Raw genomic sequence first — 14,125 nt, 5'->3', positions numbered from 1 at the left:
CAGTTGCTCAACAACGCAATTCAAAATAAACAGAGTCAGTATAAAAAACGAAATCAGAAATAGAAACGGGATAAACCCATAATGCCCAATTTTAGATGCCCGTTACTCGAATTTTTTTCTTAGTTACCATCTCTAATGCTTACTGGTAGTGATACTAGCTCCTGTATCAACTCACTATGAAACAGGAGAATGTTCAACTACTAAATGGCATCAAAAGAGTTCGCACTTTAAAATTGTTTTTCTACAAAGATCATTTGTTTAAAAATTATTTCTCTTTTTTCAATCCCAATCTTGGTTATGGGAATCAACGGCGGCTATTTTCCAGCAATCTGCTGGGTATGTTTTTTATCCTTTTGAAAGAGTTCTGACGCTTTGATTTCAACGGGTCTACTCGTCATTGCTTGTATTAGCCTCAAGTTCCTTATTAAATGTCTGAATGCAAACCCTTCTAATTCATTGCAACGAGAGATTATGAAGCTAGAATTTGTTCTTCAACTATCTTGCTGTGTTGATTCCGCTGTTCCTTTGTGTGTGACTAAACTTCTGTTATGGTTGCAGGTGATTGCACCTCCTGCATATTCAGAGAGCGGTGACAACCAGCAGAGCTCACAAGCACCTGCAGCAGAAGACACTACTGCTCCCACTCCTAATATCACATCAAATTAAACTTTACAATTTGCTGCTAAACTTAAAACAGTTGTCAAAAACAAAACATTTCGAAACTAGAACCTCTGCTACTGAAATCTTCAGTTATGATTACACAAAACTACATATGCGAGGAATGAACTTGATGGAGAAAGAATGACGGAGAAAAGGCAACTTTGAAGGACTGATAATAAGTACAGCTGCTACGTGGCGTTTTACAGCTAAGGACGGAATTGTAGTTATGTTGATAGTATTTTCTTCATTTGATGTACAAAAAATTCCCTTTTTGTGTACTAGATTAAAACTGGAAAGTTGTTGAAAATTGAAGTTGAAATCGTTGATTTGAATCAATCGAGCAATACATTATCTAAATTGTGAATATCTCATACAGTTTCTATGATTGTTACTTCTGTGTATTTTTGCATGATAGTTGTAACTAATTAGGATTATAATTCATTGTCTTCTCTTATTTTTACGTCCTGCATATACGGATTGCGCGAAAAACTCGAAATCAGAGACCTTTCTGTGGCCTTATATGCTATATTACTGGGTTCCGCCTCTTTTCACCCCGATTCATTTAACCCCATATTCTAACAACGTTTACCCCCATATCATTTGTCCACAGAACTTACCACCTATCCTAACCTTACAAATCTCTAATTTTGAGGGTCAATTCCTAAACTCTGTTTCTGGACACTGCCTATGGATTTTAGTCGTTTATTTTTGTGCAAAGCTTTTGCTTGACTCTTTCTACTTTTCTTTTTTTTTTCTTGCGTGATCTAGATTATTCTTTCATTCAGAATTTTAACTAGCTGAGCTCAATTGCCGACAGCTAGTGCACCCCCATTTGGTTATGTGCCAAATCTTGATAATGGTCTTTAATAATCTCTAGTAACGTAATTTGAAGTTCCCTAAGAAAATAGAGGTCCAGCCATTTGTTGGAGACCATTTCTGTTGTTTTCGGATCTTTTCCGCTTCTTCCCCAGGTTTTTGGTTGACGTTTACATTATATGCAGTGACTTATTGCTTTACACATGTTATGTTCAACCATCAACTTTAGTGGCATTTTATAAATGCCTATTCACAAGCATGCATACGCAATGATGGATGAACGGTGAGATGGCCGTTCAAATTCCTTCGGGAATTCCCATTCGGGAATCTACTTCGGGAATTCAAATCTAAAACGAAGCTTTAGGATAGCCACGTGGAATATTAGAGGTCTCCTAAAGAAAATCCAAGAAATCACGACAACCCTTGAGAAGAAGAAAGTGGATATTTGCGGACTGCGGGAAACGAAATGTGACGACATAGACGAAGAAAATGGCGAATACAGATTTTTGACATTCAACAGAACAAAAACCCAACACGGACTGGGTTTCGCAGTAAAGAAGCACATTGAAATCGTGAATTTCGACCAGGTAACCCCAAGAATTGCGTACCTGACTCTGAAGAAAGCATCCAAATGGGGCATGAAACGCACGGATGAAACGAGACATGTGCTTTTCGAAAAGAAAAGCAGGAAGAATCTTCTGGTGGCGATAAACGCTTACGCACCCCATATGGGACTGGTGGCGAAAGACGACACCCTTGCAGAGAAGTTTTACAGTGATCTGAAATCTACTGTAGATAAGTTCAAAGGAATGGATTTTGTTATCACTGGTGATTTCAATGCCAAATTGGGGAAGCAAGCTAACAGTGACGACTGCATGGGCTCACACGGGAGAGGCTCAAGAAACCAGAATGGAGATTTTCTTCACCAATTTCTTTTAGATAATCAATTAATAGCTGCGAACACGTTCTTCTACCACCGGGCCTGTCACATCACAACCTGGGAAGGTGTAATAAACAAGAAGAAGGTCTATAATCAAGTAGACTACATACTGCTTCAAGCACAAAGAAAACATTCAATGATAAACGCAAGAAGTTATAATGTTTTCAGTGTCGACACAGACCACAGACTAGTGGTAACGATCCTTCACAGGAAAAATGACCTTGAGCGAGGCAAAAAAATTCCAAAAAAACCCCATGAAGTAGATCACGTGTTAACAGTACTGAAAAACAAGAAAACGCTTATTCAGCAGAAGTTGTCCCAAACGAATGACCCATCAAAAACAGAGAACCTGAGAAAACAACGAAACAGAATCAGTATGTGTGTAAAAAGTAGAGTTGGAGACCTGAAGAGTGTAGCTCTACTAAATGAAGCAAACGAAATAATGAACGCTAAAGATAATGCACAAGCTGCACTAGCAATCAAGAAGATTCTTTTCAGACGGAAACGGAAAAAACTTGAAGTACCATTTGAGAAGCTAACAGAACACTTCAAAGAGGCCTTCACCACGGACAACAATCCTTCTTGGGCTCCAAGTTTTACAAAGCTAGTGACTCAAGAAGAGGTGAAACTTGCCAGGAAACAGCTCAAAAACGGGAAAGCACCAGGCGCGGACGGTGTGTACGCCGAAGATCTCAAAAAAGAAGAAATATTGTCACTAACTTCAAAAATAACAAGCTCATCATCGGGAGAGACAAGGTCTTGACTGAAGGTTTCCTTGTTCCAATCGAAAAACTAGGCAAGGACGCAAGCAAACCTGGAAATTACCGACCAGTAATCCTCTCATCATATAGGAAGCTCCTATCTCAAATAATACTCCAAAGAATAAATCCAATAATTGAAAGCTCCATCTTGAACACACAATTTGCTTACCGTAGTGGTAGATCAACGGGCGACATCGTGCTAGCACACAAATATCTGGTTGCAGGTTCTCTAGCGAAAGGCTTCAACAGATATTGCGTTGGAATAGATATTTCCAAAGCCTTCGACAACGTTCTGAGAGACAAGCTAATCAATATTCTTCGCTCTAAAGGAGTTCCAGAATGGGACCTGAGCCTAATCAGGCTTCTACTCACAAACACAACATTAAAGGTCAAAGCCGGTAAGCAACAGGGAGACATTTTCAGCACAAACAAAGGAGTTCCATAAGGAGACGGCCTATCACCAAAGCGGTTTACAGTATATCTGGACGAAGCATTGAGAATTGAAAAAAGAGATCCAGACAAACAGCCCTGCCCGAGATATGGTAACCGTCCTACATGGCCACGATTATCATAAGAAAACCATCCCAAGCCTCCCAAGTCATTCTTGATGAGGGAGCTGAAATCAGTCGGCGGAAACATCTAGCCCAACTCGCCATGTCTAAGTTCAGAAGAATCTGGAAAAACAAATTCATAAACGTGAAAACCAAAATGTGCATTTACAACGTCTATGTTAAATCCATCCTATTGTACAACTGTTCAACTTGGTGTAGCAATGGCATGATAGCCAAGGGATTAGATTCCTTCCACAGAAGACAACTCAGAGCTTGCCTAGACATACACTACCCAGAAATTGTCAAAAACGAGAAACTATATCATATGACAAGACAAACCCCCATTTCAGATCACATTGCAAAACGAAGAACAGCCCATCTTGGTCATATACTTCGCCGAAATCATCCCATCCGAGAGATCCTGTACCACATACATTCCCTTCCTCCCAAAGGCTGAGCCAAGGCGAATATCTTGCAGTCGTACGCAGCTGATCTGGAGTCATACAATATTCACACGTGGACTACGAGAGCTTTGGCGAAGAGGCTGTGAATACGGCCCTCGTTGCAGTTTTGACTTGATACGCAATAACTCAAATGCTCGCATTATGTTTAAACATATCCAAATGGGGGTGCCTAATTTGGGGGCGGGGGCGCTAGCAGAAAAGATCCTAAAATTCAATGCCACATGAAAGCTGTGAGAAGACATAGTGATGGTATCTTGCTCCAAAGATGGAGAGTAAAGAAGATGTGAAAACTTGCGCTCATATATTGAGCACAAAACTTAGTCTGTTCGACCCTCCCCGTCACTGTTGAAAGTCCCAACTGCAAATAATACAAAAATGATTTTTCATAATGCACCCCCGTTCCACCATGAGAAATCAATCTCTTTTCTTTAAAATAAGTAAAATCAACAAATGCTATCGAACTTCTTCGTGGCAACACAAAAATAGGAAGTATCCTCTGAATGTATTACAAGTGCTTTCAGGCGAATTATTCTGCAGAATAACACAGATAACTAGACCCAACACTAGAACACATTGTTGCCAACCCGGAGGTCATAATCGGAGAAACCACATTTTTTTCTGAATGACATAAAATTATCAGATTCACAACTTTTCTTAAAAGAACGGAAATTTGAACCAGCTCTGTTTTCGAAATCAGTTTGCTCTGGTAGAACAATGCAACAAATTATATAAATTATAAATGGGACACCAATTAGTCTGTTGTTCTCAAAGCAGCACCTACCAGTCTCAATTAGAAACTAAGTCCACTGCCAGTCCCTTGTATAACCAGCAAGTTTTCCATAAAGCTATTATGCTGATGTTATATTTAAGAAATTATAAACGAAACTTGATAATATTCAAGAACTCCGCATGAGAAAACGTTTCATTCAAAACGGATCTTTCTTTCAGGAGTTATCTCTACATATTGCGTGAATTTTATCAGCTATTCAAGTGTCACTCATGCTTTATTAATGAGAAGAGTGAACAATCTGAAGCTTTTGCGCTGATGAAATAAACACCCAGCTTGCTTTTGAAATCTTCAATTAAATTTTCAGCGAAAGAGAGCACCCATATCTCATCGTTACGATAGATGACACCGGTTTGCTTCACTTCATCGAAATTTTTTCCATAATTTCGATAATAAGCTTAGTAGCAGTTCATATTTTTGAGATTTTAAAACCTCCTGTGACGCATAGAGAACATTGAGCATCAAAACTGACACCCTGGACGACGCTAGACTCATCGACCAGGCTTCAACTACAATACATAGAATACGATGATGTAAGCATTATAGCAATCTCATCGGACAAACTTGCAGTTTCGCAACGATGCTTCCCGTTACTTGAAAGTCTCGACTGCAAATAACCCAAAACACTGATATTTTCCCAATAAAATACTCCCCTGTTCCACCATGACAAAACTACCTCTATTCAATGAAATGATAGCAGAAATCAACAGGTACTATCGGACGAACGAAGCAATGAGTTAAATTTGTTTCAATTGAACGCCAATTATTCTTTGTTCTCAAAGTAACCCCTACCAGTAAGAAATACATACCAAGTCCACTATCACACTGTTCAAGCCAGTGACCTCCTAATAAGCACACCAAAACATAATTACAGTTTCCTAAAAGGACCAGTGCAACTGCTTTCCTGATAATTCCAACTGTGAGACTATAAGTGGAACACATTTTGATGAGCATATGGTCAACAGAAAAACGCACTTTGGGATCAGTGAACACAATGTTATCGAATTTATTTTGGCGTAAGAATCAATAATTATTTACTAAAAGACAGGGGTTTTACAACCAGCCTTCACTAAATAAATCTATATTTTTTGAAAAAAAAAACTTGGTCAATTTTATTTCAATTTAAAAAAATCAAATCTATCTTATACTCTGACTAGTTTCAATACTTAACCATATAGTAAAAACAGTTTCACCAAGTGAAGACATTGAACCCTTCCAAAACATCCATTAATCACGATTCAGTGACAATATTCTTAAGAAATATAATATTTTATCTTAAGAAATATAATATAGGAAAGGCTAAATTGAATACAATTTTTACAACTCTACCAAGAATGCGCACCACAGGTTGCAATTTACAATTAAACGATTGAGAAGACCTAATTAGAAAATATGAAAGGAGAGATTCTCGGTGGATATTACAAAAAATATCAGCAAAAACAAAAGACATCATTTTTGATAACATATTTCGTTTTATAAATCTGTTGATGGAGGCTGGAGAAAATTACCATTTAAATCACATTATATCAATATTATGGATATAGTTGATAACTGTTGTTTAAAATGGAGTTTTTAGCCTACATATTTCAAGCAATCACAGATAAGCAATGAGCATCAAAATTTGTTATATTTTCATAAGATTCAGTTCACTAAGTTTTATTTTCGATATAATAAAAAAACATACAGAATACACAAAATAAACCAAGGAAGAGTTTTGAAAGAGAATTTCAATTTTATTCTTTTTTATTTTGATGGAGATCTTGATAAAAAATCCAAGAGAAGAACAGTCAAATTATACTAATTTTAAAGAATGTAATTTATTGTTATTCAAAGATCATTAGGTTTAATGTGGTAATATGTCAATTAAACTTAATAGGTCAAATATTAGATCAATAATAGTTAATTCTGTTAATAGTTAATTCATAGAAACATGAATTTGAAGACCATAAGAAATTATTTAAAGAATAAAGTGAACAATAGTCACATATGCACATAAAGAATACATACATTGTTATAAATGGTATTTCAAAAATAGAGTACCATTTTTGTCAGATTGTGATGTTGAACTCTATAACACAAAACAAGGTAATCAAAAGAAGGTTTTTGCCATATAGTTTTTAAAATTACTTATCCTGATCCAATAGAACATGAAGTATATCTACATGAACATGAATACCTACATGAACATGAATCCTATCCAATAGAACATGAATACTATATCTTTATATGAAGATGAAGCTAAAAGGTCTACTCACAGACGCAGTTAGGGACGACGATCATCTAAGTTGTAAGTCTATGAAGACAAGGAGGCTCGTTTATGTGCAATCGCACATAAAGTTCCCACCCCGCTCATCCACATTTTTGGCATAAATGCCTACCAAATGAGGAACAGACAGAAAAACCCAAAATTTCAAGTTTTGTCAAAAAAATGTGTATGATCAAAGATCGTCTCCAACGCAAATCACTCAGTGGAGTACAAAATGCTGCATTAGATTCATGAGATCAGTCATTATTAAGAAAGTAATTCAAGAGGAACAACAAAATCAATCAACAATAACAAACAACATTAGTTACGTGCAAAACTTTGTCCATTAAAAAAAAACTTGTTAACAAGCTCAAAATAGCGTTGAATAAAGGTGAAACTAAACAAAGTAACTTGTATTTCACTAGAAAAGAAATGGACCACTCAATAAAAAGGCTCGGTATCAGTTAGACAAAAAAGAACAAAAAAAACAAATTGGCTTAAATTTTTAAATACAATTAATTTCAAAAGAAAGAAAACCATTAGATGGCAATTGAAAACATCCAAAATAAGTATGATCACAAGTTCCTCTATAGGAGGGCATTAAGACCTGTCAATAGTCAACTTTTAAGCGGTTACAATAAGAACAAAAAGAGCAACCAAAAGAATCATTTAAAACTTGCGAGAAAAAGCTGTCGAAGCCTTAAAGCCATATTTGGACCCTTAAAATATGTTCAATTGAGACTTCTTTGAACGCCAAAAATGTGGCATTGACCTTCTCATTAAAGAGAATAATTAACAAGTAAAACGAAAAAAAGGGGCAAAATTGATTAGCACTTTCATTCGAAAACTATTATTTTCAAAGTCATGAAAGCCATTAGATAGAAAATGAAACAATTAAGCAGGTTCACCTCTTCGTCCAAAAAAGTGCTTAAGACCTTTAATAAGTCAGAATATGTCTTACATCTACAAAAAGAGCGTTAAAAATAGACAAAAATTAGAAACTAGTTTACTTTTTCGCGAAAAACCCTTATGGAATCCAGTAAATTCATAAAGAGGTCTTTAAAAAACATTAAATTCACCTTCCTTGCAAACAATAACTTGCACCTTCCCTGAACAACAAAATTTTTAAATTTGAGTTGTAATTAACAAGACTAGGTAACAACTAGACAGAAAACAACAAAAATGAGAAGTTAGAGAACGTTAAAGAGTTTTTTATTTTTGAAAACAGTTGTTTTCAAAGTCATGAAGGCCATCAGCTATCTACTCAAATCAGAACAAAGGCTCATTTATTCTTTCAATTTAAAAGAGATCTGTTATTTTCCAGGTAGTTTCATACTACTAAAAAAGAAAGTAGAAACGACAATTAAAGACAATTTTAAAAATTAATTTAAATTCTTCGAGAAAGGGGTGTCGAAGCCGTTAAAACCATATGATATGCCTTTCAAGACTTTTATGTTCAATTGCGCTTTATTTTGAATGGCAATAATGCAATATGTGAACTGTCAACAATGTGATAGTGTGAAAAAACGAGAAAAAGCTTGAAATTTGGCCAATACATAAAAACAAAAAATTGTGATATCGAGTAGTATCAAAGCCAGAAAACCATAACTTAACGCGTTAAACCGCAAAAAATTTTAAAACTTTTATTCAATAGAAAGAAGTTCATGAATAACCATTTTTTCGTTGCTGACACTAAGCTATACGTTGACAAAAATAAGAGAAAATTGTGGCAAAGTTCAATAAGCAACTGTTCAATTAAAAAGCAAACATATTAAAAAGTCAAAATGACCAAAATCTTTCGAGTAAAGAAAATAGATATAATAATTTGGAACTGCTTAGCAAGCCATCTGGACCTATTCTATCATCAGTGAGCTTTGATGTGAATTGATCTGTTCTTTAATTAACATAAAAGGCTCTTATTTTTTTTTTAAAAAAGACAGACTGATTACAATGCGAATTTTTAATTGATTGTATTAGTCCAAGAGAGCAACAAAACCAACCCCACTACTGCTGTGCGTCCATTTAGAGCACTCATTTGTTTCGAATGCTAAAAATCTAGATAATTTAATAGTTAAAAATCAAAAATAAATGCTGCGTTTTTAATTATCATAGATTAAAGTTAGCAAAAAACGGCAAAATTTTGATTCTAGACTACCCTCAATGGAAGTGGAAATAATAATAGCTGTCTTTGTAGTTTACAAAGATTATGTTTGTTGTTTTTGGGGTGTGTACTTCGGGCAAGTTTAATCAAAGTGGACTAAAGAAGCTTATTTCGGGCCATTTTTGATGAAAAAGGCTGAATTTTGAAATATTTATTCCTAATTTTAGCCAGAAAAACTAAATGAAAATTGTCAATACTATTTTTTCTGTCTCTTAAAATAAAATTAACAGTACTATTGTCATCAATTTTTACAATTTTTAGCGAAATTGTCGAAACTTTAGGCGAAAATCCGGAAAATGTGAACAAAAACATCGGAAATTCGTCAATTATTTGCAAAACTTCAACTATCGGTAACTCCCTGTAAAATACGAAATTCAAAAAAATCTTTTTAATTCCATATTCTACGCTGGAGGAGCTTTTTAATGATACCACTCACAACTCTGTACGATGAATATATCGATCGGTAAAAATTGACTGAACAAAAAAACCCCATTTGAGTATATAGTTGCTCCTCCTTCAAGAGTGTCGGTACAAAGAAGAAAAAAAGTCTCACAAAGATTTATTTGAAATTAAAGCGGTATTTAATAATGTTGAAAAAGAAAGACTACACGTTAATGTACTTGAAGCAACACAAATCTTTGAGAATTTTAGAGACATATGTCTGCATAGATCCTCAATGGTTCCATGTTATAGATACTCAACTCCAGCTTTATCCATGTCACATTTCAGGGAATTAAATGTTAACCTAAAATTTTATAAAGAAGAATTTTATCGCATAGCACTTATGATAGAAGTATAATATAACACTTATGAAAGTAATAAAAAGAAGTATTGCAACTATACACGACGCTAGATATGTTAGATCATCGAATAGATACACACAACCAGAGTTGATACATTTAAATTAACCAATTACCCGATTAAAGAAAAATGAAAAAAAAAGCAAACTTTCATATTAGCGGCACCACTAATAAAACCATAACCAGTAAAGTATACAATGGATGTAAATTGTTGTTAATTTAGGTTTAGAGGATGATAATGATGATAATGAGGGTAATATTTCAAAAGAATCTGATGCCCTGATCATTATTTTAGCGTCAAGTCACTGTATCCATCTTGCTTGGTTGATGAAAGACCAACAGCTAAAATCATTCATTACACTAACCTACAATGCAAGACATTTGTAGGAAATAAGGTGAAATATACAAAATAATTAACCACAAGGAATGAAATAAACCAACAGACTTAATTGCTTCCTTACACTCCTAAAAACACAGAAGCTAATCTATAAGATTTCACCCAATGTCAAACACATATTGAACTTTACAAGTTTAAACCAAACAACAAATTAATATAACACAAAATAATAAAAAGAACTATGCAAGGTAGAGTATTAAATTGGAAATGATTTGGAACAATGGGATTAAACTAGAAGATTTAATTGTTCCGACCCCTTTTGAGGGGGAGGAACTATATACTCAAATGGGTTTTTTGTTCAGTCAATTTTGGCCGATCGATATATTCATCGTAGAAAGTTGAGACCGGTATCATTAGAAAGCTTGTCCAGCGTAGAATATGGAATTAAAAAGATTTTTTTGATTTTCGTTTTGACAAGGAGACAGGGAGATACCGAGGTTTAAACTTTCGAGAAAATAGAGTGAATTCCGTTGATTTCATTCACCTTTTTTCGGAATTTTTGACTAAAATTTCGCCAATTTTGATAAAATTTAATAAAATTTTTCAAGAAAATGTTGATTTTACGTTTAAAGACAAAATATATTGTCGGCTATTTTCATTAGATTTTTTTGTCACAAATTCCGGCTAAATATTTCACAAAATTCAGACTTTTTTATCAAAAATAGCACGAAAAAGTTTCTTTAGTCCACTCTGATTAAATTTGCAGGAAGTGCACACCCAGACACCACTCACAAAAAATCTTTGTACACTGAAAAAAGGGCTAATTCCACTTCAACTTCTGTTGAGAGTGCTCTGTAAATAAAGTGTTGCCGTTTTTTGCTAAATTTATTCGTTGATTATCAAAAACGCAGCATTTATTTTTGATTTTTTATCTAAAAAATGTCTATATCATTCCAAAAATATGACATTCCAAAATTTAAATATTCCTAATGGACAATCAGCAGAAGCAGGACTAGTTTTCTACGAATCTTGGACCGTTACAATCCAAAAATAATTCGGATTTTTGTCAGTCGTTTTTTTATAAAAGAAATTCGATTTTTTTTATTAATTAAATAACAGAACATTTCAAATCAAAGCTCACTAGTGATAGGTCCTATTGGTTTCCAAATTAGCTTGAAACTAATTTATTTAGTTGATTGCTTTAAAGCTTATAGTCGTTTTGACTCTTAAAATATTTGATTTTTAAATAAAAAATGGCTTATTGAACTCCATTTTTCTCTTAATTTGGTCAACTTGTAGCTTAGTGTCAGCAATCAAAGAGTGCTACTTCTTTCTGCTGAAATCAAATTTAGTCTTTATTAAGGTTTTACGCCTTAAGTTATGGTGTTCTGGCTTTGATACTACTAGATTTCACAATTTTTTTTAAAATTTTAGGTATTTGCCCATTTTTCATGTTTTCTAGTTGTGTCAAATTATCACGTTATTGTCAGCTCATATATCGCATTTTTCGCGTTCAAAATAACCCACAATTGATAATATTTGAATCTTTTAAATAGTTAAAGATATAGATTGTGGTTCTTTACCGCTTCGACAGTACTTTCTCGAAGAGTTTAATTGAATTTTTTAATGTTGTCTTCTAAATGTCGTTTTTTCTTTGTCTTTTTAGTCATATTTAATTTCCTGTACAATGACCCGGTTTGATGGGTTTTTCCTGGAAGAGTAGATAAGCGGATATTCTGATATTAGAAGATAGATAATGGCTTTCATGACTTTGGAAACTATTGTTTTCCAAAATGAAAAAAAAATTTCAACTTCGCAATTTTGTTCCTTTTATTGCCTGTTTGTTACCTGGTCTCGTTAATTAACGGTTAAAAATGACGTTATCTTTGTCAAGGGAAAGTGTCAAAAGGGATTGGTGTCACAAAATCTAATGTTTTTAAAGAATTCGTTATGACTTTACTGGCTTCGACAACGGTATTTCACAAAAAAAAGTAAATTAATTTTTGATTGTCATATTTTACGTTCTTTTTGTAGACGTAAGACTTGTTCTGGAAAATTGCAGGTCTTGAGGGCTTCCTTTGGAAGAATAAACGAACCTATTCATTTTTTCCATTTTGTAATTAATGGCTTTCGTATCTTTGGAAATAATTTTTTTTCGATAAAAACAAGTATTACATAATCTTGCTTTTTATCTTTTTGGTCTAATTGTTACCTAATTTCATTAACGAGAGGTCAAATAATACATTTGAAGGGAAGGTGTCAAAAGGGTTTGGTGTCACAAAATCTAATGTTTTAAGAGAATTCGTAATGACTTTACTGACTTCAACACTGCTTGTCATATTTGACGTTCTTTTTGCAGACGTAAGACATTTTCTGGATAATTGCAGGTCTCAAGGGCTTCCTTTGGAAAATTGGACAAACCTATTCAAATTTTTTATTTTGTAATTAATGACTTTTATGTATTTGGAAGTAAATTTTTTCGACAAAAAAAAGAACAAGTATTACATAATTTTTCATTTTTTTCTTTTTTGTCTAATTGTTGCTTATTTTCATTAATGAGCGGCCACATAATACATTGTCGGTGTTCAACGAAAGTTTAATCGAACATATTGTGCGGCCAAAGTATGGCTTTACGGTATCCAAAGCATTTTCTGGCAAGTTTTAATTGATTTTTAGTTTGTTGTCTATTTGCTGTTCTTTTTGTAACTGCTTAAAAAATTGAATACCAAGAGTTCTTAATTCCTTCTATAGAAACATTGGTAATTGTAAAACTATGGGATATTTTAGTTGATTCCTAATGGTTTTCATTACTTTGAAATTAATTATTATTTTTTTAAAATTCAGCGAATTTTCTAACTTTAAAGCTTCTGTTCTTTTTTGTCTTATTGTTACCAAGCTTTACTCATAACTGGTGAATAATCATTTTTTTGTGGTGAATTACAAGTTATTTTGTTTATTTTCAGTTTTATCTGACGCTATTTTAACTTTGTTATTAAGTTTTGTTTTTTAAAACGGACATAAATTTTTTGATGTAATTAATGTTTGTTGTTGTTGTTTGATTTTGCCGTTCGTCTTTGCTCGCTTTCTTAATATCGGCATATCTCATCAATCTAATGCATCATTTTTTACTCCACTGATCTATTTGCTTTGGAGGCTATCTTTTCGTTCATACACCAGTTTTTTTTGAAAAATACTTGAATTTTTTGTGTTTTTCCATCTGTTCCTCATTTGATAGAGAATTATGCCAAAATTGTGGATGAGCGGGGTCGGAACCTTATGTGCTATCGCACATTGTCGAGCTGTCTTGTTATCTCTAAAAAAGAATATAAGAAAAGTTTATGACTTTAGCAAATATACGTTGCAAGAATTAAAGAAAAAATTTTAAAAAAACTAACGCTAGAGCTGACAAATTAGCTGATTTATCCCATATGTTAATGAGCAACGCATTCTATGGAAAAATTTTACAAAATGTACATAATCGTCAAGATATGGAAATTGTAAGCAAACTGGATAGATTAAAATAAATAACAGGTCATTCATCATATCAAACAGCAACAGTCTTTAGTAGTCACCTTGCAGCAGTGCACAAATTTAGAAAAGTTA

At 33.8% G+C, this 14,125-nt stretch overlaps 2 protein-coding genes across 5 annotated transcripts in view; both read left to right on the top strand.

Annotated features, from left to right (window-relative positions):
- Nucleotides 1–1,114, top strand: part of LOC142342920 (uncharacterized) — a 37,827-nt gene extending 36,713 nt beyond the window's left edge. For all 4 annotated transcript variants that reach the window (XM_075394596.1, XM_075394593.1, XM_075394597.1 and 1 more), the window contains exon 6: nt 559–1,114. In XM_075394596.1, the coding sequence (XP_075250711.1) occupies nt 559–666 (108 nt within the window). In that variant the 3' untranslated portion in view covers nt 667–1,114. The remainder of the gene's footprint in view (nt 1–558) is intronic.
- LOC142342922 (charged multivesicular body protein 7-like) overlaps nt 1–14,125 on the top strand; it is a 320,646-nt gene that overhangs the window by 148,169 nt on the left and 158,352 nt on the right. The window lies entirely within an intron of this gene.

This window comes from Convolutriloba macropyga, chromosome 7 (genome assembly GCF_964194025.1).
Source record: "Convolutriloba macropyga chromosome 7, txConMacr16.3, whole genome shotgun sequence".
In the NCBI taxonomy this organism is placed as follows: Eukaryota; Metazoa; Xenacoelomorpha; order Acoela; family Convolutidae; genus Convolutriloba; species Convolutriloba macropyga.
This window is presented reverse-complemented; position numbering and strand designations above follow the sequence as displayed.